The sequence below is a fragment of the Nomascus leucogenys genome, chromosome 2 (assembly GCF_006542625.1).
Source record: "Nomascus leucogenys isolate Asia chromosome 2, Asia_NLE_v1, whole genome shotgun sequence".
Classification (NCBI taxonomy): Eukaryota; Metazoa; Chordata; class Mammalia; order Primates; family Hylobatidae; genus Nomascus; species Nomascus leucogenys.
The window spans coordinates 137,615,069-137,638,696 of record NC_044382.1 but is presented as its reverse complement, the minus strand read 5'-3'; the positions used below and the strand labels follow the sequence as shown (position 1 = coordinate 137,638,696).

Sequence of the window (23,628 nt, the reverse complement as noted above, 5' to 3'; positions counted from 1 at the left end):
AGGCGGAGCTTGCAGTGAGCCGAGATCGCGCCACTGCACTCCAGCCTGGGAGACAGAGCTTTTGCATTGGGATTTTATTTATGTATGTATGCATATATTTTAAATACAGACACACAATTGTCTATATAGTCCATATAGTTCTATATACTCTGCATCTTTTCACTAAGTATAAGGCATTGAGGAAAGACAGAGCACCGTATATTTAAGGCAGGAAGGAAGAGGCAGGAAATGGCAGATTATCAAATGGCGCCAGGAATGCGGGAAGCGCTCAAAATGCACACAAGGAAGTCCTATCCACTCCCTTTCCAACAGTCTGCAAAACGAGGGAAGCTGGATGAGGTACATGTGTTACAGTGTCTATAAAATGAAAGCAGAACAACTGCTCTGGCAGAAATCTGGGTTCGGTTTCTGAAGTCGTTCGCTTTGGCTGAATATTCTCACCTCACATGAGGCAAGAGCCTGGACTAAGTGATTATTTGGAAGAAACCAAAAAAGTTGTCTTTCCTCCATAGTGTATATTCTCTTAGACTCTGTAGGTTTGGAAGTAGAAATCCAGAGGTGATGAGATTTAACAGCCCCAATTACAGTTTTAAAAATTATTTCTCAGATATAATAAAATTATATTTATTCAATTATATGAGGGGAGAACTTAAGAATTGTGTTAAACAATGGGTACAGATAAGATTTAATAATTCAACATTATTAAAATTTAATTTTAGTAAAATATTCCTAAAAAATAATATTTAAAGACACCCTCAATACAGAGAGCTACAAATGTAGAAATTCAGGAGATCATACCAACTCTGAAACAAGCAGTAAATTGTTTAATATTCCTAAAACTTTAACCCATTTGAAGAGATTGGAAATGGGGCAATTTCCAGACATTCCTGTAGCTTTTTGCTTTAGCATAAAATGTGTCTCAGAGTCAACAGTTGATGCTGAGGGTTACAGCTCTGCCTTCAAGTGTCAGTATGACTCAAGGCCAGTCATATTTGTTTTCTTGAAAGATGAGAGGGTATCAAAATTAGTGGTTGAAGGAGCTCTTAGTCATGCCATCACACTGATTGTAATTACAGAGGCATATCCCTTTGGTAAAATGGTTTTTCAAGAGCTGAGGGCAGGCATAGTAAATATGACCACGAGATGGCAGTAGTGCACTCTGGAGAAATGGATCCAAGCCGTTCCCTTTTCTGTTTTCCACTCACTAAACTCTCCACTAGGTGACAGCAGCATGAATATAATTGGAACGGCCATTAATGGATTGTGTTAAAAAAAACAGCTTTAATCCTCCTGTTGGGTCTGGGAGGAACACTTTTAAAAATATGCACAGTTGGATTTTTTTTTAAAGAAAATGTAATATACCATTTGCTTTTAGGCCTCCTACACACTCACCTAATATAGAAAAACAAAGCAAAAATACAAAAGATACCTTTTTTTGGCGGGGTGAGAGGGGTGTACAAAAACCTGGGGAAGATTATTGTTGAAACTAAATTATTATAACTTAATAACTGGTGAAGTCATGTGTTCTCACCCCAATTTAGGTTAAAAAAAAGTTACTAAAAGAGTCAGTGTTGAAGATAATAATAATTATTATTTATTGACTACCTGTTATTTGCCAAGGGTTGTATTTAAATATTTTAGAAACACTAGTTCATTGAATCTGGATGAGAGCTTCTCAAGAAAGCTGATTTCAACATAAGCCTGTTTAGGGCCATCGCCTCTGCATTTTCCATGACTTCATGCTCTTTCTGCTCCATTTTCACAAAAATCTGTACTGTAGAAGGCAAAATTGGAACTTCTTTTAAGGTATTATTTTGAGTGTAAACAGATAAATTCTCTTTATTTATAATTTGCCCTAACATGTAGATGCATAACATTAATTCAATGCAGGGCAATAATATATTTTGATTTTACGGTTACATTGAAAGCTAAAAATGAGGATTGGTTTGGGAGCAACAGGAAAGTAATAAACTCATTTATGATGAAACATAAATGACTGATAGTATCATAAATAAGAATAGAAGAGGGATAGAGAGAATAGAAGATTACTAAGTGCTTGACCAGAACTGACTAGGCAGAAGAGAAAGGTAATAAGATGGGGGCAAGGGAGACAGGAATTCAGGTAAGCAGCCTTTACACTTTTCTGGTTACTCCTGCTTATTGCCTTTAGAAAGTCTTACCCATGCTTAATCCTAGGCAGCCACATGTGACCTGATGCAGCACAGATGCTTTCCATGGGTAGCAGAGACCTGAACATGTTTTGAATCCCTTAGAGGTAAACTTTGGGCAGGTAAGCTTTGAAGGCAGAGTAACAGCAAGTAATATCTATGTCCACAGTGAGAGTGATAAAGTCCCCAAGACTTTATTTCTTCTAATTCAGTTTTAAATTTCTCCTGTAATTCAGTTTTAAATTGGACTGGAACCTCCCATGGAGGAGAAGAGGAATAAAAAATCAGGGACTACAAATATGACTAACGCCCTTTCTTTCTACACAACAACTTTATTGTCCAGTAAAACTGTCTTTTTTTTATTTTTTATTTTTTTTATGGAAGTCTCACTCTGTCACCCAGGCTAGAGTGCAGTGGCACAATCTTGGCTCACTGCAACCTCTGCCTCCAGGGTTCAAGCGATTCTCCTGCCTCAGCCTCCCGAGTAGCTGAGACTACAGGTGCCCACCACCAAGCCCCGGCTAATTTTTGTATTTTTAATAGAGACAGGGTTTCACTATGTTGGCCAGGCTGGTCTCGAACTCCTGACCTCATGATCCACCCACCTCGGCCTCCCAAAGCCCTGGGATTACTGGCGCAAGCCACCGTGCCCGTCCCAAACTGTCTTTTACTGTACTTTATTTCAAGCATCTTTAAGACAAATACAACAAAATGATATGGCAATATCAAAGGACAAAATCTGATTTTAGGCTCATGGGAAGAAGAGAAAGTCCCTCTTTTGTTTCTTGCACAAGATAGCCTTTGGCTGGGTTGTTTAAAGATGAGAAAAGAGTGGGAATGAGGGGCTTAGGAAAGGATGTTCTAGAAGGAAGGGCAGGGCGGTGACTTGATTTCCCATCTGTGTCTACAACCATGTCCCCAGGTATCTGCAGACAATGGAAGGTAAACACAGGTTGTCATTTAGCTAGCACAAATTAATAGCAACAACTGCCTTTAACTAAGCAACTGCTTATTTCGAGCCAGATGCTGTTCATACCTGTTTTGTATTTGGTCCTTTGGGCAGCCCTGTTGGGCAGGTAATATCATTCCTTCTCTGAGGGAATAACTTGCCAGAGTCTGTTAGCAAGTAGCAGTTAGGCTTCAAACTCTGTTCTCTTAGCAGTATGCTCTCTGCTTTCCTAGGGACCCCCAACCTAGACCGTGGTTGGCAATATATACACACTGACTGCCACCAGAGGTCACAGCCAATTTGAATAAATTGGATCTAAATGTAATTAATTATGTAACTATGGCCTATCCAAGTTTAATTCTATTAAAATTGCAACACGAAATTGGGGCATCATAGATGATTACTGGGGAAATAAGAATAGATTTGAATAAGACATTTCCCTCTTTCCTTTTTTCTGACTTAAACAGAAATACAGGAACATAAAACAGAGAATGAATCTAACTCAGTTGGCAGCACAACCAGCTACCCAGCTATCCCAGCTACCCAGCAGTTGGTTAAAAAAAAATTATCAGCTCAAACTTTTCTGGTGATTACAGGAGGATGAGGTGGTAAAGAGTTAACAGTATTTTAAAAACAAGATTAATATAGTTTAAGCATGAAAACAAAGCTGCTGACAATTTTTGATATTGTTTGCTCCCTATAAAGATATTTAATGTGGGTTGCATATAGTGACTATTCTGTGATTATGGTCCTCAGAATTCCTGCTTCCCAAAGGACAAAGTTCAGGCTGGCACTTTTACAAAGCTTTTATAGAACAAAGTGGAGAAGCCAGCATACCATGCCCGACATTCACATTCTTCAGGACAATTACATGTAATAATGCAATCAACAATCCATTCACACTGCATGTACATTTTTTTTGTTATTGGGGGGGGTTTTAAAAGTTTATCAGAAAAATTTTTAGGAAATTTAAAGTAGCTCTGACTGTTGCAGTTTCCTCAGGTGAAAAAAGTAATAATAGTCACTATGATAACCAAGATGGAGATAATGACAAGTAAAATCAGACCCATACGACAGAATTTTGAATGCTTCTCTTGTTTCTCCTCCTTTTTCAATAAAGTGTCAAAACCTGGAGTGTACATGTCTCCCAACCAAAACCGCAGGTCATTAGGATTTTCCTAAAAGAAAATTACATGGAGAATATGATTAATCAGTAAGCAGTCAGTGTTACAAATTAATTGAGATTGCAGAACAAGACACTGTCATGGGGACTGATGGTCCATATTCACTCTGTCCTGGGCAAGGCTTCAAGGTCATGGCTCACATGAGCGGTATGAGCCTTCCTTGAATAGCATAAAAATTCAGCTACAGTTTCCTGGCTGACAAGGAATCCCTGCAGTTCCAATTTGTATGTCTGCATCAGAATTAATTAGGAGGCCTTCATGATTCTTTAATTAAATTGCTCACATTAGAGGGTCAGAAGCACAATGGTGTTTCTATCATGTTGTAGCCAATTTAGTGTTCCTTACATCCTATAAATAGTGCACGTAATTCAGCATAGTAAATTGAAATAAAATGAAAATTCTTTGCTTTAGATGAACCTTTGAGGTTTGATTTTGTCTGCATGGCAGGAATAAACATGCTTGGTGGGGTTTTCAGTAAATCTGGAAGCTGACTTTCATGGAAGTAGTAGGACTAAAAGGCCGGAGTCTTTTCCATTACTCTTGACCCACTGATTTTCCTTGTAGAGGGATGCCACATGTCTGGCATGCAGAAACTTTGTTTGACCTCCTGAAAAAAGGACCCATTATTTTCCTCCCTACATCAGCTCTTATTTATTCCCCATGTCTCTCTTTCTTTCACAGACTTCTTCTTTCTTCCAGGCCCTTAGAATTATCAAGTCAACCTGATCTCCTGTACCTGATAAATCACCTGCAAAGCCTATTGTCCACACATTTATAAAAATACATTTTTTTCCTGTTACATCTCTTGCTATGTTTTTGTGCTGTAGATTTGGTGTCTATGCCTTATATACAACAAATTTACAATGAATACTCCATCTCTGCTTTCACAAACCTACTTCATGCTTCATATTTCACCTGCTTTACTGTAATGGCTTACAGTGGACTGCCTACCCTCTCTTTGCCTCTCCAGTCTCAGGAGACTTAAAGTCAGCTAAAATGTGGCACAGCAAGTTTTCTTTATCAGCCTCAGGGGTCAATGAACTAGCTTCAGGCTTCCAGGCGCACTGCTAGGAGAGGAATGTGCATGCATGTATTACTAGAAAGCGAGGATAGATTCTGATGATGGCAATATAATTCTCCCATTACCCTAGTACTAGTTTGAACTTCTTCGTTTTAGAAATGCTAAAATGTTAAAATAAAATATGGATGATCTGTGAAGAAGGGTAATGATGTAAAAATCCTCGTCTACCTCATGCCTATCCTTCATTTTGTGTCCTAATCAGATGCCTGCACTTTGTAAGTTTAATGCCTCTGTTCTCCACTAAGAGCTTCACTAATAGAGACTATTTTGTCACATTCTGCTTCTAGCTTTCCTTTGTAATTAAATATGGATTTCTTTTCTCTTTTCTGGCTTATAAACTCTTACCAATGTAGAAAAATGGGAGAGACCACAAGGACTTGGGTTTATAGCCTAAAAGTGGTGTCAAGGTTTCAGAAAATAAGTTAGGGGCTCTATGAGATATAGACAAGGGTGAAGATGAAAGTTGAATTAATGAGGTATAAGAAGAAATTTTAATGAAAACAAAAGTTATGGCTTCCAGAAGCTTCTCTCTGGAAGTTAGTGCTGACGAATAACATTATGAGGCCTGTAAAACAGGCCTCAGACCTCAGAGTCCACTGCTTTAGGGAGAGTGAGAGTGTACACAGAGGACTGGGTGAGGGAGGGAGCAGGTCCTGATTGTAGTAACACATGGCACTTATTGTATTTATGGCTCATTCCTAAACATAACTCATATAATTGTCCAGCTGAAAAATTACTCCTATTGACAATAATATTCAGTTTCCTAAGTGTAACATTCAAGTATTTTTTAGCTTTATTTTCTAGCCTTATTTTCTCATTATTCTATTACTTAACCTGTAGCTCGTATATTTCTGCGTTTGCTCTTGCTACTCCTGACAAAAGAGCCTTCCCACTTAGGCAAACCTTCTATACCTTTTGGAATTCTATACATCCTTCAAGCCCATAACAAGTTTACTTTTCCATGAAGTCCTTTTATAATCAAATGTGACTTGTGCCCCCTTCCTATCCTACAGGCACTTTGTCTTTTTGATTTTTGTTTATTTTTTTTTCAGTGAAACAAAACTTTTTTTTATTGTATAAAGTAATAACCATTCTTAATATCAAACTTCCATTCAAGGTTGAAGAAGAAATAAAGAAGCATGGAAGTAATAACATGGGATTATCAGAAAACTTGACTGATTGTGCTGCTGCTGGCAATGGTGATGATGGACTAATTCTACAAAGAAATAGCAGAAAACCTGAAAATCAGCAATTTCCTGGGATGGAGAATGAAGAGTATCATAGGTAAGTCTATGGCAACATTGAACAGGAGATAATTATGTGCTATCGCACTAATCCTAATTTGGGCTTTTATAGTGAACAAGTTTTATACTTTTACTAGAATATTCAGCCTTGCCTGGCAATCAGAAAAATGAAAATCAGCAAACAATGTGTTACCATTTTTTCCAATCATTGATGATTTATTTGAAAAGCAACCAGTATTGGCAAATGTGAGGGGAAAGGCATTTTGTTTTCTTTTTTGATGAACTTTTATTTTAGCTTCAGGGTTACATGTACAAGTTTCTATATAGGTAAAGTGTATCCTGAGAATTTGGGGTACAGATTTTTTTTTTACTCTAAGTTATGGGATACATGTGCAGAATGTGCAGTTTTGTTACATAGTTATAGCTGTGCCACGGTGGTTTGCTGCACCTATGAACCCGTCAACTAGGTTTTAAGTCCCCCATTCATTAGATATTTGTCCTGATGTTCTCCTTCCTCTTGCCTCCCACCCCTCACAGGCCCCAGAGTGTGTTGTTCCCCTCCCTGTGTCCATGTGTTCTCACTGTTCAACTCCCACTTATGAGTCAGAACACTGCATGGCACTTTCTGTTGCTATTACTGCTAGCTTCCTTTATCTTGTTCTATAGTTATTGTCTGTTAATTTGCTCAGTTAGATCAACTTTTTGAGAGTAGGGACAGGAACATTCACCTCCATAGTTCCCTTATTTTGCATGTAAACAGCAAAAGGAAGATACCCTAACATACAGTCAAGAAATGTTTGTAAAATAAATCAGTACTTTTTTTTTTTCTAATAGTAGGGGTGACTTTTTAGATGTCCTTAAGACTTGGTAAGGAATGCAAAATTTAAAGAAAGAAGGAAAAAGAGACACAAGATTATTTTTTCTGTGGAGAGCATCTGTTATGTAAACTTCTCTGGAAAATGGGCTACATAAAGGAGGAGATACAATCTACTGAGAGATTAAGAAACTTCAAAGAATCTGGACAGTGGGTCTTTTGAGCAGCACATATTTGAAATTGTAAAAAGTGTGAGTAGGATTCAAGGAGACAGGATGCTGTCCTCTTCAAAAAAAGAAAAAAAATTCTCCAGTGCTTAAGGTATGGGGCTTAGCTTAGATAAACATTTTTAAATGAAGGGTATGTACTTGGAAAATGGCAGGCCTTCCTGGCCTAGGGCAGGTGGAGGCAAGCCAAGGCTGGGTAGGAATCCAGTCCATTCAGAAAACAGAGGGCTGCTTCCTTGCTTTTCAGGTATTTTGAAGTTTTTCATGTGATAGGGTGACACGAGTGGGGGCAAAGAAAGAAAAAAACCTTAAGTTGGGTTTAAGCTGGGTGAATGAGTTCATTGCATACTTTTCCTGTGTTGAAATGTTTTTGTCTTGTTTTGTTACTGAGACACAGGAAAATGACCAAAATATAAATCTGCAATCTTAAATCACTGAGAGGGCTGAGATAAAATCATCTTTGATGAGAAGTTCTTGCACAGTGCCTAACACTGAACACTTAATAAATATTTTTGAATAAACATAGACTAGGAAATCTGCTCTTAAGTCTTCATGAACATAAATGTTTACAAACTAACAGAAAATGTAATCTTGCAAATTAATTTTCAATAAACCTTCTACCCTCCTGGAAAACCTTTGTTCTTTACCACATGATTTTTTTCTTCTCTACACTATACAGTTGCCAGTAACCATTGAAACTGTAAAACTCAAAACAAATAAACACAAATACTGACTAGGAGGGAGAAAGAAAAGCCAAGAGCCCAAATGCTCTGAAATCTAGAGATTCTGCACCTAGTGAAGAGTACTTGTTACTTCAATATTGCTTTCTTTTAGGATTATTTGACTGATCTCCCTTGTCAGTTGAAGAGGTTGACTCTTAGTCATGAGTACCTTCAGATGTCCGGAGAGGTTTGTGTGCAGGGAACGTTTGTCATATTCCTCAATGGTCCATGATGGGTTCTTTTTTCTTTCTTCCATAGCTTCCTCCAAGCTTAGGTCACCATAGAGTGGGTTATTCTTCATAACTGATGACATGGATGGTGGGGGGCTATCAGCAGTGACAAGGCTGTCTGCACTGGATCCCCTAATTCGTTGAGCAGCAATATTCTTCTTTTCCCTCTAAGAGGCAAAGAAACAAGGCATCTCTTAGCAACGGGCCTTCTGATAGTAGGGAATGCAATGTGAGATAACTGTGCCTGATAATGTGCTGATTTTGTGCAGAAACCCAACAGATTAGGACAATGAATGAGAAAAGGATTCTAGGGTTTCTTTTGACCTAGAAATCGAACATCAATTGAGTTTTTTCTTTGTGTGTGATCTTGAACAGCTTTACTAATCATTCATTAAAATGCTATTTTATAACTACAGAGAAAGAGCCTTGTTTACTCTCTAGTTCAAATAGTAGAATTCCGAACAAAGCCAACTCTTCTCAGGTTATTTGCGTTGAGATTTAATGACATTTTACTTATCTCTATTTTTATATTCCATGACTTATTAAAATAGTATTTAATATTGCTATGCTAATCCAGCAAAGTCAAAATTAAAAGACATTTTAGAGATATGCCTCGACTTTCACAAATACTATCATGGTTCCCATTTCAGACAGCTTTGAGGTTTAAGCTAACTTAGCACTGTGCATGTAATTTAGCATCTGTGTGTGTAAAGACTGGCTGTTACATAGCTCTAATACTGATTTTCTGGTTTTTAAACACTTTTTAAATTGGAGCATAATATTCATATATATAAATACATAGCTCTATGAATTCTTGCAAACCAAACAAACTCAAGATTCAACATCCAGACCTAGAAGTATGACATTACTAACACACCTCATGCTCCTTTCCAGTCACCCTCCCTGCCCCTGCCCAAAGCATAACTATAATAGTACCCAAATTCTAACAGCATAGATTAGTTTTGACTCATCTCATTTTTTCTCTAAATAAAATCATATAATGTGTGCTTTTCTGTGTCTGGCTTGACCTTCAGATTTTTACTTTGTTTTGTTTTCTTAAGTATATCAAGCTATCATGAAGGTAAAAATTAAAAATTTGTTCATTTTGGAAATTAAAATTTGTTCATTGGTCAAATACAAATTAAGAAGAATCAAAAAGCTTATAGAGTCATGTTTCATTTGTCATGGGACATCAAGAGAGGGATTTCATATAAGTTAATTTTGGATAATCTTTAATCTTTAAAAAGAAGTGGCTCATTTCCTTAATTTACAGATATTTTTCAGTAAATGGATCTCATGTATTTTAGACACCCAAAACAGAGAACGTTTAATAGGAATTTTAGGCTTCTGAGTCATATTTATGATTATCAATACTCTGATGCTGTCAACATTTATTGGTGTATATAGGTAACATTAATTTATATAAGCTAAAGTTGGAAACTGTTAAATGTAGTTTCCTTCTGAAATGGCTAGCAGGAAAAAAAATAATCTAGATAAAACCATTCCCATTGTCTTCGGTGTTGGATTTCCCTAATTTTCTTAATCCATGCATTTTTCACATACTTAGAGCTCAACTTGCAGACCCCTCTCCGACTTTAATAGGTCCTTGGTCTGCTCAAAGTCAACTTATATTCTGTAAAACTGAAGTTTGCAATGAAATAATAAATCTTCTTGGCTTAGCATTTATCTCAAAGATAGACTGCTTCAAAAGTAATGTTTCTGAATTGAGCAAAAAGTAATTTGATAAGAAATTTAAATGGTATGAGCTTAGTATAATTTTTACTTAATTTTTTTTTTCTTCAAGGCTGGGCATCTTTGATCATCTCTGAAGAGGGATAATTCTCCTGACACTGACAAATTGGGTTTGTCAGATTGTCTTTTACACTGTTGGTTAAGTTTCTTAAATAAGATCTATAAATGAAAATACAGTTTTGGGGAGATCAAGAAAAAAAGTACACACTCTATTACAATGTATATAGACTTGGAAAATCTAATGTGTAAAAATAGCGAAATACTCAGAGATATATTTTAAAAGAACATTCAAACCCTTATTTCTAGATGATATTTTTGAAAGTTGTGAAGTTTATTATAGAGCATAGTACTATTTATTTTTGCACTGCATGTGAATTTATGTCTGAGAGGCGAAGGAAAATTAATAGTATAAATTTATTATGAATTTAATCACAAAATAAGCAATACTGATTTTGGTTGAGCTTTTATTTGTATCTTGATAAATTTTTTTAAATAACTTTCAGAACATGAATAACAAAAAACCCTTCACTCTACTGCACAAGAAAGAAAAAAAAAAAAAAGAATACATTTACCAGAGGAAAACTCAACAGTAATTCAACTATTTTAATTACTTGGGCACTAAAATAAATTACCTTTTAAAATATTTATTTAAAAAAGGTAACACTTCAAAGCTTACCTAGGCTTTTCTGTATTAAGCATAACTTGTTCATTTATCATGTATACACTTTAATCATTATATACTCTATGTGAAGTAAACTATAATTCAATAAAGAGAGTGAGATAGAAGGCATTTTTGAACAAAGAAAATTAAGTGTAGAAAATTAATAGTTTATTGTAAAAACTCTAAAAATGTAATTCAAGAAGAAGAAAGTTGATAACGGACATTTAAGATACAAGAGAAATGTGAGAGAGAAAGAAAGACAGAAAGCAAAAAAATTGATAAATGTGTGTGTGAATCCAGGCAAGCATTGATTTAGGTGAAATAGAGATGATAGTAATAATCACTAATTTGTGAATTTTAAAGTAAGAGAAATGAATACACTGGAGTACAGTAAGTTTAACACACATTTTTTATTAGAAAATTTTAAGAAACAATTTCAGTGAGGAGATAGAGATATTACTAACAAGTAGAGAAAGAATGTACAGCTTCTAAGTCACCAGAGCAGTAGGAAAAAGATGAAGACTAAACAATCTTTAAAAAGACTACAAAAAAAGAATACAGGTGGAACATCTCAGAAACACAGAAAAACAATGATAAATAATCACATTAAATGCACATGGAATAAACTCCCTATTGCAATGACAGAGACTGTCAGATCAGATTTTAAAAAATGAATTAAATTATAAAATATTTACAACAGAAATGCCTAAAATATAAAGATTCAGAAAGAATTAGAGTAAAAAAGTATAAAAATTTAAACTAGGCAAATATAAACAATGAGAACTGGGTGTTGTAACTCACTAAATGCTCACTAATTTTGTTTCCACTTCCTAAGCACAGAGGATATCTGCCCTTCCCAGTCTGTTTTTGATTTTATATTGGGGCCACATGTTTTATGTCCATTGACATGTGGATGAAAGACCACTTCCAAGCCTGGCCCTTGAAATCTTTCACAAGATTTTGGCTGACTTTCTTTTTTTGTGACACTATGCACATCTCAGGACTCTTGTGAATGTGCTCTATGTAGCAGAAGATGATTATACATATGTGATGATATATATATATATATGTTAGGTGATACATATGGCATATATAATATATTCATATACCATTATATATAAATATACACACATATGTGTATAGATGTGTGTATATACATATATGTTTGTGTGTGTATTTTTTTTTTTTACTTTGGTAAATCCTTACTAGATGCTCAGCAAACCTAATGAAACTCAAGCTTGACCAGTAAAATTCCTGGCAAGATCCTTGGAGACAAAATAGACATCATCAAAAGCTTTGCTAGATATAAAGAATGTTGCTAGAAAATGAATAAAGTTAGTTAACATTAGTAAAATATTATCATTCTAAACTTGTATGCATCTAATAAAATAGTCTCAACATTTATAAAACAAAACTTAAAATTATTACACAGAGCAATTTAAACATGTAATTTTTCTCAAGCATGCAAAACAATCATTAAGAATAAAGAAGCTGGATGAGATTGGAGACTATTATTCTAAGTGAAGTAACTCAGTAATGGAAAACCAAACATCGTATGTTCTCACTGATATGTGGGAGCTAGGCTGTGAGGACACAAAGGCATAAGAATGATGCAATGGACTTTCAGAACTTGGAGGGAAGAGTGGGAGGAGGTGAAGGATAGAAGAGTACCAGTACGGTGCAGTGTATACTGCTTGGGTGATGGGTGCACCAAAATCTCATAAATCACACTAAAGAACTTACTTATGTAACCAGATACCACCTGTACCTCAATAACTTATGGAAAAAAAAAGAATAAAGAAGATGTGAACCATAAAATCAAAAGGTTTGTTCAAGTGACATATATGGATGTCTTTATTAAACAATTGAAAATATTCCTTTTAAAAAATACACTGAAAATTTTATAAAATTGATAGCATGTTAAATTCCAAAACAAATTTCAAAGATTCAATATTACATGGACCATGCTTTTTGACCATTGACAACTTAGTTATAAATCTAGAAATCATTATCAAAAACATAAAATAACACATTCTGCTGACATTTAAAAATATATTTCAAAGAAATAATAATAAACATTTTAAAATTTAGGACAGAATGAAAGTGAGAAATGCTACATTACAAAATTGTTGGCTGGATCTGAAATGGTATTTCGAGAGAATATTATGGGCATATATACTTGCATTATAAAGCAGAATGAGAAAATTAATGAGGTGTTAAGCATTGCATTGAAAGTCTTAAAAATAAAGCCATTGAATAAATATAATAAAACAGTCAAAATGAAATCATAAATGTAAAGACAGAATCAACACATATTAAAGAGAATAAATATATACAATGGAGAAGATAAACAAAGTTGAAAGCTATTTCTTTGGAAAGACACATTTAAAAGATACCACCTCACACCAGTTAGAATGGCCATCATTAAAAAGTCAGGAAACAACAGGTGCTGGAGAGGATGTGGAGAAATAGGAACACTTTTACACTGTTGGTGGGACTGTAAACTAGTTCAACCATTGTGGAAGTCAGTGTGGCGATTCCTCAGGGATCTAGAACTAGAAATACCATTTGACCCAGCCATCCCATTACTGGGTATATACCCAAAGGACTACAAATCATGCTGCTGTAAAGACACATGCACACGTATGTTTATTGCGGCACTATTCACAATAGCAAAGACTTGGAACCAACCCAAATGTCCAGCAACGATAGACTGGATTAAGAAAATGTGGCACATATACACCATGGAATACTATGCAGCCATAAAAAACGATGAGTTCATGTCCTTTATAGGGACATGGATGAAACTGGAAAACATCATTCTCAGTAAACTATCGCAAGGACAAAAAACCAAACACCGCATGTTCTCACTCATAGGTGGAAAGTGAACAATGAGAACTCATGGACACAGGAAGGGGAACATCACACTCCGGGGACTGTTGTGGGGTGGGGGGAGGGGGAAGGGACAGCATTAGGAGATATACCTAATGCTAAATGATGAGTTAATGAGTGCAGCAAACCAACATGGCACATGGATACATATGTAACAAACCTGCACATTGTGCACATGTACCCTAAAACCTAAAGTATAATAATTTAAAAAAAAAGAAAGAATGGCTGAAAATATCCCGAATTTGGCAAACAACATAAACATACAAATTCAAGAAGATAAGAGAACACCAAACAGGACAAATCCAAAGAAATCCACAGCATGATGCATAATATTCAAACTTCTGAAAACTAAAGACAAAGAAAAAAATCTTGAAAGCAGCCAGACAGAAGTCATTCATTGCTTACAGGGGAAAAACAATTCACATGACAGTAGATTTCCTATCAGAAATCAGGAAGGCCAGAAGGAAGGTACACAACATTTTCCAAGTGCTGAAGAAAAGAATTGTCAACCCAGAACTCTGTAATCAGTGATATTTCCTTCAAGAATGAAGGAGAAATCAGGACATTTTCAGATGAAAGAAAACTAACGGAATTTTTTGCCAGTGGATCTACCCTAAAAGAATAGCTAAAGGAAGTTCTCTAAACAGAAAGGAACTGATAAATGAAGAAATTTTGGAATATCAGGAATGAATAAAGGACATAAGAGCAAAAATTTGGGTAAATACAGTAGACTTTTCTTCTCAAGTTTTCTAAAGTATCTTTGATAGTTGAAGTAAAAATTATAACTGTTTAATATGATCCTCAAAGAATGTAGAGGAAATATTTAAGATGATTATAAGTGGGAGAGGGTAATGGGACATATAGGAGGTATGATTGCTGTACTCATTCAAGCTGGTAAAATGTTGACAGTGGTAAACTGTTATAATCATGTATATATAATGTAATACCTGTAAGAATTAAAGAAAAAGGAAAGAAAAAAAATATCTCTGGCAATACTGCTCAAGAAAAATAATAGAGACACAAATCCACCCAGTTAGGAATGTAAAGGGAACTTGACAAGAGACACAGCAGAGATTAAGAAACAATCAGAAAATAAACTGAGCAACTTTAAACATTTATGTGCAGTCGGACAATTTCTTACATAATATAACTTACCAAACTTATTTAAGAAAAACTAAAAAAAATTAACAAATCTGTGATAATTTGACTAGTCGAATCAATAGTTTTAAACCTCCTCCAAACACACACGTTTAAGAATAGCAGGTCAGAGGGTTTTGCAGTCAACTTCTACCATCCTCAAAATACATAATTTCTTAGTCAAATTCTTCCAGAAAATAGGAAAAGCAACAATTCCCAGCTCACTTTTGAAGTTAGTATAAACTTCAGATGAGGGCAGTAAGTAAAAGAAAAGTATAAGCCAATTTTTCTTATACACATAAACGCAAAATTATAAATGCAATATTGCTGAACAGAATCCTACAATATGTACAAATTATATGTAACAAGATAAAACAGATTTTTACCAGGGAAAGATGTTATGCCAACAGGATGGTTTAATATTAGAATATTAATGAAATTTACCACATTAACAGGAAAAAAACATTAAATTTTACAATAGGTCAGAAAAAGACTTTCAAAATATTCAAACACATTTAAAGCAAACACTGTTAGTGAACTAGAACTAGTAGAAAATTTTCTTAAGCTAATTAAGGGAATGGGCCCCAAACTTACAGAACAAAGTTTACTTAATGGTTTAATATTAGAAATACTTATTTTAGTTTCAGAATTAATAAAAGGATGCTAGTAATCACAATGTCCGTATAATTTTGCAGTGGAAGCTCAAAGCAATGCAAAAAGAATAGAAACATAAGTAAATAAAAGAAATAGGGTTATAAATAAACAAATAGCAGATGACATGATTATCTACAGGGATGTTTATGGGCAAAATAAGAGATTTTAACACACTTTCCGGATTCAAAATCAGTATATAATGATCAATAGTAAGCATGAGTAATGCTCTATTATAAAACATGACTTAGAAGGTACTATTATCAAGAGAAAAACAATATAAGCATTTAGATATAAACCTAACAAATTATATGGAATAGTTTTTTGTGGAGAATTACAAGATATTATCGAAGGCCATATGAAGAACTGAATAAATAGAACGATACATCATGTTCATGGATTGAGAGAATCAAGGTCATAAAGATTTCTGTTTTCTCCATTTTAATCTATGCATTCAGTGTAATCGTTATCATAATCTTAGTGAAAAGAAGGCATTTTGTGTGTATTTCATGTGTCAGCACATAAACTTTCTCAGAAAATCAGCTCTTCTGTGAACACAAAATTTTTGTTTTAAATTGCTAGAATGGAAAGCTTTATAAAGAACATATTTGATTGTGTCATTCTTCTGCTTAAATTTTTCACTGATTCTTCAAAATTTTCAGGATAAAATTCAAAATCTTAGACAAAGCCCATGGACCCTCCATGGTGTGATTCAGGCTTCTCTGAAACCTTATGTCCTGCCTTTCCCTGCAGATAACCAGGGCTCTTGGTGCTCACAGGTGGTTTTATAACATACAAGGTACCTTCAATATAGGCTTTCATGCCAGAGACATTTGGGTCTCAACTAAGAACAGTTTGGTGTAGCAATTTGGGTGTTGTTTTTGGAAATATACCATCCATGGCCAATTCCCTAATCCTATAAATTAGTATAACTTGGTACCCTGAAGAACTTGATGATGCTATCAATCTACTTCCTAGATAATATAAGCACCTGCGAAGTACCACATTGTCATCCAATTTAAGCTTAGAAAGGAGAAATTATTGTATTGTGCAGCACTGTTCTTTTCTTTCTTTTCTTTTCTTTTCTTTCTTTCTTTCTTTCTTTCTCTTTCTTTCTTTCTTTCTTTCTTTCTTTCTTTCTTTCTTTTTCTTCTTTCTTTCTTTCTCTTTCTTCTTTCTTTCTCTCTTTCTTTCCTTTCTCTTTCTTTCTTTCTCTCTTTTTCTCCTTCCTTCCTTCCTTCCTTCCTTCCTTCCTCTCTCTCTCTCTCTCTCTCTTTCAACGGAGTCCCACCCTGTCGCCCAGGCTGGAGTACAATGGCGTGATCTTGGCTCACTGCAATCACCCCCTCCCTGGTTAAAGCGATTCTCCTGCCTCAGCCTCCCGAGTAGCTGGGATTGCAGGTGCGTGCCAGCAAGTCCAGCTAATTTTTTATATCTTTAGTAGAGACGGGGTTTCACCATGTTGGCCAGGCTGGTCTCGAACTCCTGACCTGGTGATCCACCTGCCTCGGCCTCCCAAAGTGCTGGGAATTTTTTTTGAAACACAGTCTTGCTCTGTTGCCTGGGCTAGAATGCAGTGGCGTGATCTTGGCTAACTGCAACCTCTGCCTTCCAGCTTCAAGTGTTTCTCATGCCTCAACCTCCTGAGTAGCTGGGATTACAGGCCATGCCACCACGTGAGGCTAATTTTTGTATTTTTAGTATAGATCGGGTTTTGCCATGTTGGCCAGGCTGACCTTGAACTCGTGGCCTCAAGCGATCTGCCCGCCTCAGCCTCCCAAAGTGCTGGGATTACAGCATGACCCATGGCACCCGGCCCCAGCACTGTTTTTTTCAAAATAATAAATGGAAGATTGAAAATAGAGGCAGTCTTAGGAAGGCATGACATATGTTCAGAGACAGAAGAAATACAATTATACACACAAAAAAAACTCATGATAAAAAGGAAAGACATTGAAATTTATGGGAAAAAAGAGTGTGATTGGATTGAAAAAGAGTGCAGAAAGGTGATTAGGAAATAAATTCAGTAAATGATATTGTCTAGAAATCAATGGAAGAGCAGCCTTTCACCCTTAGCCTTTCCCTCCATCTCACGGGTTTAGTCTGGAATGCTCCTTGATTCTGAATCTGATGTGATAGAAGCCAGGAAAAGATATAACAAAGGAGTTAGTCTGAAAATATTCTGATGTGCAACTGCTAATTAGAAAATTAAGGCCCACCACAATAAATGGAAAAAAAAAAAAGACACACATTTTTCTTTCTTGACATTTGATTTTTTTTTAATTATACTTTAAGTTCTGGGATACATGTACAGAACGTGCAGGTTTGTTACATAGGTATACATGTGCCATGGTGGTTTGCTGCACCCATCAACCCATCATCTAGGTTTTAAGCCCTGCATGCATTAGGTATTTGTCCTAATGTTATCCCTCCCCTTGCCCCCAAACCCCAGACAGGTCCTGATGTGTGATATTCCCCTCCCTGTGTCCGTGTGTTCTCATTGTTCAGCTTCCTATTATGAGTGAGAACATGTGGTGTTTGGTTTTCTGTTCTTGTGATAGTTTGCTGAGAATGATGGTTTCCAGCTTCATCCATGTCCCTGCAAAGGACATGAACTCATCCTTTTTTTATGGCTGCATAGTATTCCATGGTGTATATGTGCCACATTTTCTTTATCCACTCTATCATTGATGGACATTTGGGTTGGTTCCAAGTCTTTGCTGTTGTGACTCAACAAACATACATGTGCGTGTGTCTTTATGGTAGAATGATTTATAATCCTTTGGGTATATACCCAGTAATGGGATTGCTGGGTCAAATGCTATTTCTAGTTCTAGATCCTTGAGGAATCGCCACATTGTCTTCCACAATGGTTGAACTAGTTTACATCCCACCAACAGTATAAAAGCATTCCTATTTCTACACATCTTCGTCAGCATTTGTTGCTTCCTGACTTTTTAATGATCACCATTGTAACTGGCATGAGATGGTATCTCATTGTGGTTTTGATTTGCATTTCTCTAATGACCAGTTATGATGAGCTTTTTTTCAGATGTTTGTTGGCTGCATAAATGTCTTCTTTTGAGAAATGTCTGTTCATATCCTTCGTCCACTTTTTGATGGGGTTGTTTGAAAAACACGTTATTTTATCACATTTAAAAAAATCAGCCTTTTTTCATTACTTGTTTTATAAAGGGGTTGGCAGAAATATTTGGAATACATTTCTAAATGCCTTCATCAGAAACATCCCCAAAATTAATTGAACAATTAGAAACATTAGATTTTGGTGAATGTTTCTTCATTGCACTGACATAAAATTTGTTGTGAAGCTTCTTTATTTCCCTGGTGAAAGAATTTAAGGAGAAGTATAAATATAACAGAATCAAATAATATCTGTGTATACTCTCTGCAAATATGGGAAACCAGAGTATCTGCATAGATGGGAATTACAATGTCCCTGGTTACTGAATCAACTGAGACCATCACTGCTTATTTTCCTAGATTGAGGCCAGGCATGGTGACTCATCCCTATAATCGAGCACTTTGGGAGGCCAAGTTGGATGGATAGCTTGAGGCAGGAGTTCGAGGCCAGCCTGGCCAGCATGGCGAAACCCCATCTCTACTAAAAATACAAAAAATTAGCCGGGTGTGGTGGTGGGTGCTTGTAATCCCAGATACTCAGGAGGCTGAGGCACGAGAGTTGCTTGAATCTGGGAGGCAGAGGTTGCAGTGAACCAAGATTGTGCCACTGCACTCCAGCCTGGGTGACAGAGTGAGACTATGTCTCAGAAAGCAAAAAAAATAGATTGAATGGTATTGCTTTAGCTTATATAACAATGGCCAGGAGAATTTCCTCTGCAAATGGAAAGTGAATTTTAAAATCTAGATGATAAATCATTGATAATAAAATGATACCAATATTTAAGAATTGAATGTGACATTTCAAATCTAGGGAATCTCTGTTTTAACTGCTGAGTTACCCCGAGTTTGAAGGTAATGACTGCAGGTTAAGTGCTTTGCCATTCCATAAGGTAATCTATATCCTAAACACCGTGCACTTGTGTGTTGTGGGATGAAAGGATCAGTTGACACAACTCTGGAGTTTGTGTAGATTTCATGTGGTATTATATCTACTGCTTGGTTTAGTCACACAGGTTGACATATTTATTGAGTACATCCCGTCAACCACTATGTGCACACACGTGCATGTGTGCACACATATACACACACCCCTTCATCCACAATATTTATAAAATAATGGAAATGGAATTATCTGCTAATAAATTCTAATGAAAGGATAACTTCAATACATTTTGAAATACTGGTGTAAATAACAATATATATGTACATACTTCCATACATATTCTTGATCTTTTATAGGAAAATCTGGCTCTCAATTGCTTTTACTACTTATTTCATTTGCTCTCACTTTTAAGGAAATATGTAAAATAAATATTATCCTAATACTGCAAGTGGAAATACTGAGGCATGAATTAAGGGCCGTGATAGATGTCTCCAAAACTGGCTTATTGTGAATTTGAGATAAGAAACCAAGTTTCTAACTTCTTTATTCTATGTTCTTCCCATTGACTTACTGACTCCCCAATGGAGTGTGAGCTTTAAATTAAGAACTATTTGGTAGCCACCACCTTAGGTGTGCCTAACACCTCAATATACTTGCATATTCAGTGTCTTCTTTCATGGCATGCTATTGTGGTATCATGGCAAATATTTAAAACTTCTATATGGCCATTTCTATGACATTTATTGTTTTATCCAATGAATATATCAATCATGGATTTTAAGATCTATCCCCAAAAGAGAATTAGTTACTGATGCATTGCAAAGTGAAGTGGTGAATATTGTTCTTGTTACTCATATTTTGTGCCACATCTACCTGATTACCTGTATTTGTACTTGATGTCCTGCCTCTCCACTCCATGCATTAATAATTGGCCAATTAGTACACTGGCCTTTACTAGGTCATTTAACATTTCTTCTTAGGCTAAAAGGATAACTAAATCAAGTTTATTTGAAGTTTATAATGATTAACAACACATATTCAAAGACCTATGAAGCAGAAGTGTACCTCTTTGGTTTTTCTTTGAGTAACTATTTCCACCCAGTGGGGCCTGTAGAAAAAGTTGCCTTTTAAAAATTTGCATTTCATTTAGGTTTAGGAACAACATTCAACAGAGTTTTAAACTGTGAAGTTTCAAATGAAGGAAATAGGTCAACTTCAGTACCAAACAAAAGATGTTAGATCAATGTGTTCCAACCTCAAAGGAATTTATTGGATATGTTTTCTTAGACTAAACTGCATAGCATAGAAGGGCCAAGTTTTCTGAACTGATTTTTGAATCATTTTGTTCTGTGATATAAACAATAAGGAGGAAAAAGGAGCAATTTCATTTCATTTCATTTAAAACTAAAAAAAAGAACGCCTACAAATACAACAACAACAACATGGCTGGGTATGAAATGGCAGAAGGGTTTGAGGATTACCAAAGTGACCGATGCAAAATTCAAAAAATGCCAGTTGTCATAATAGGCTGCCTTACAATGGAAATAAATTAAAATCCTTATAGGTGGAGGAAACACTTACATAATCATTTGAGTGTACTTGATTTTGAATGATCTCATGATAAAGGTCCCGAGGAGCCCACAAACATACCACAAAGGAGTCACTTTACACCAGGACTCATGAGTAGCAACTGTTCTTAAAAGAAAACAAATTTCTGTTCAGGGAATTTGAACCACTCCAAAGGATTTAATGACTTGCAGGGGTTTGTAGGTCAGTCCCATCTGTTCTGTAATGAAATGCTTCTTCCTGTTTCTAAATTGACTAACTCGTAACCCCATTAGCCTTCATGTCTTAAAGCAAAGATTATTCCTGTTTCATTAGCTGCGCAACAGTTAGGGCCTTTATGTTTACTCCAGCAGATGGAACTCATCACAGTTTTATTCTTCTGTTTTGGTCAGCAAAAAGAAGGAAAATGCAAAAGAAAAGAGAAATAAAACCTGCTCTGGGTTTGAAGGTCTAATTGGTATTCCTTGTCCACACGGACACCTGTGGAAAATAAGAATATCTACAATAATAGCTAGCACCTTTTCAAGTGGAGAGTTCGCTGTATTTTTTCCCTTCGATAATTAGGTTTCCATTGTTCTGTTCTCTAAGTCTTCTGTGTATGCTATGAAAGGGAGCTAGTCTAAGGGAGGCAGAAGGAAGATCTCCAGCTGTTTTAGAGGCTTGTTTATGCCCACAGTGTAAACTACTGATGCTTTATGCTTAGATTACACCAAAAGATAGAGACGGGAGTTTTTCCCCCAAAGTCTTATTTGTGCATATAACAATTATTTTGAAAATTATTGAAGGGAAGGAGTAAATGAGGGCCACCTGAAATCTAAAATGAGGATAGGCAGAGAAGCTAATGCTAGGAGGGGAATTAATGAATGAGAGAATCCATGTATTTTATAAATAAATTAAATTTCCTAATGTTAAGGAAGAGAGAAAGATTAAGTTGGAAGACAGAGTAGCCACCTTGTACTCTTCCTATAGGCTTTCTTGTTGCATAAATGGTGAAATGGCAGATAGCGAGAAAGAAACAAGCCTCCGTCCCCATATTTTTGTGCCCCTAGATCTTACCTGTGAGTAGACAAGGTTTTGCCAGTGTTGTGCAGCAGGATAATTTCCACCCGGAAACCTCGCCAGGCTGGCCTGGAGGACAGCTGAGCTCCTCGTTAAAGACTTTACGTCAAGCTGCAGGAATTTGTCAGGATGGTTGTTATTTGGCAAAACAGAGAGATCCATGTCTCCCTTCACCTACAGTGGAAAACAAAGACAGGCAAAGCTGCTTCTGTCAGACTACTCCGTTATTAATGTGCCTGAGGATGCTCTGACTGCATCTGAAACCAGGTCTCTCAGCTGCACACAGCCACTGCTCTCGAAATGGTACATCAATGCACAGGGACAAAGAAACAAAGCAGCATACTGCCCTACCTTTCTCACACACATGTACATTGAGGGTGCTTGACCGAAACAGATGGGGCTATACTCATTAAAATTAATAGGATGACAGAATTAGATATGTGTAGCACTTAATGTCTCTTCATTCAGAGTTAGAAATAACAATTTAAGGGAAACTATTGTTTGAATAAAGGCTGCCAGAATCTGTGTTACAACCCACAATGCGGAGCACAGGAAACAGTCACGTATAGGGAGACAGTGCTTGATTTTTCTCTTTGAGCATTGCTGAGCTAACACAGCTGACTAGGCCCTGCCTTCACAGCCTCACATGTGATACTCAGGATTATGTTTCTTCTCATGTTCCAGAGCCTCAACTCTTGTGAAACCTAACCAGGTTTAGGTTGTCAGCTTTGTTCTGGGGAGGGAAATGGCAAGAATTTGCTTTATAGTTTGCTACAGTAATTTAGTGCTCCAATCTACTACCTTGACCCATTCACTATCTTAGGTCCCCTTGACTCTGTTCCTAGCTGTATATGATCTTAACAATGTGCTTTGGTGTTCACACGGCACATTTGGACCCCCCAAAAAACATGGCTGCTGGGTTTGGATGACACGCTCTTCTAAGTGAACCCATCTGCTGTTAAGAGAGCCAAGGTGGTGGGAGTGAGGCTGTGGGCAGTTGTAGCCAGCCAGCAAGTCGTGATGACTTTAATGGAGATATGTTCTCTCTTTACAAGGCACTCTGCTTTAGGTGACCCATACATCTCACTGGGAAAGTATGGATTTCCATCTGGAGGGAGGAAAAACTTTCCCACTTGTGAGAAGGCAAAGGATAGATATATTAGCAGTTTCTAAAAGACATAGGTTGTCTGTTAATTTCATATCTCTATAAACCCCCCTGACTCGGCAGGAAAGTTTCTCTTCCAGGGGCAGTGGGGTTACATGTGGA

The 23,628-nt window shown here is 36.3% G+C and overlaps 1 protein-coding gene across 1 annotated transcript; it reads right to left on the bottom strand.

Annotated features, from left to right (window-relative positions):
* Positions 1-4,115: 4,115 nt before the first annotated feature.
* Positions 4,116-22,523, bottom strand: MINAR2 (membrane integral NOTCH2 associated receptor 2). Its single transcript, XM_004087437.2, has 3 exons — positions 22,359-22,523; positions 8,559-8,786; positions 4,116-4,295 (listed from the first exon to the last, which is right to left on the bottom strand). Exons 1-3 carry the CDS (start codon positions 22,521-22,523, stop codon positions 4,116-4,118), a joined length of 573 nt encoding a protein of 190 aa, XP_004087485.1.
* Between the last annotated feature and the right edge of the window lie 1,105 nt (positions 22,524-23,628).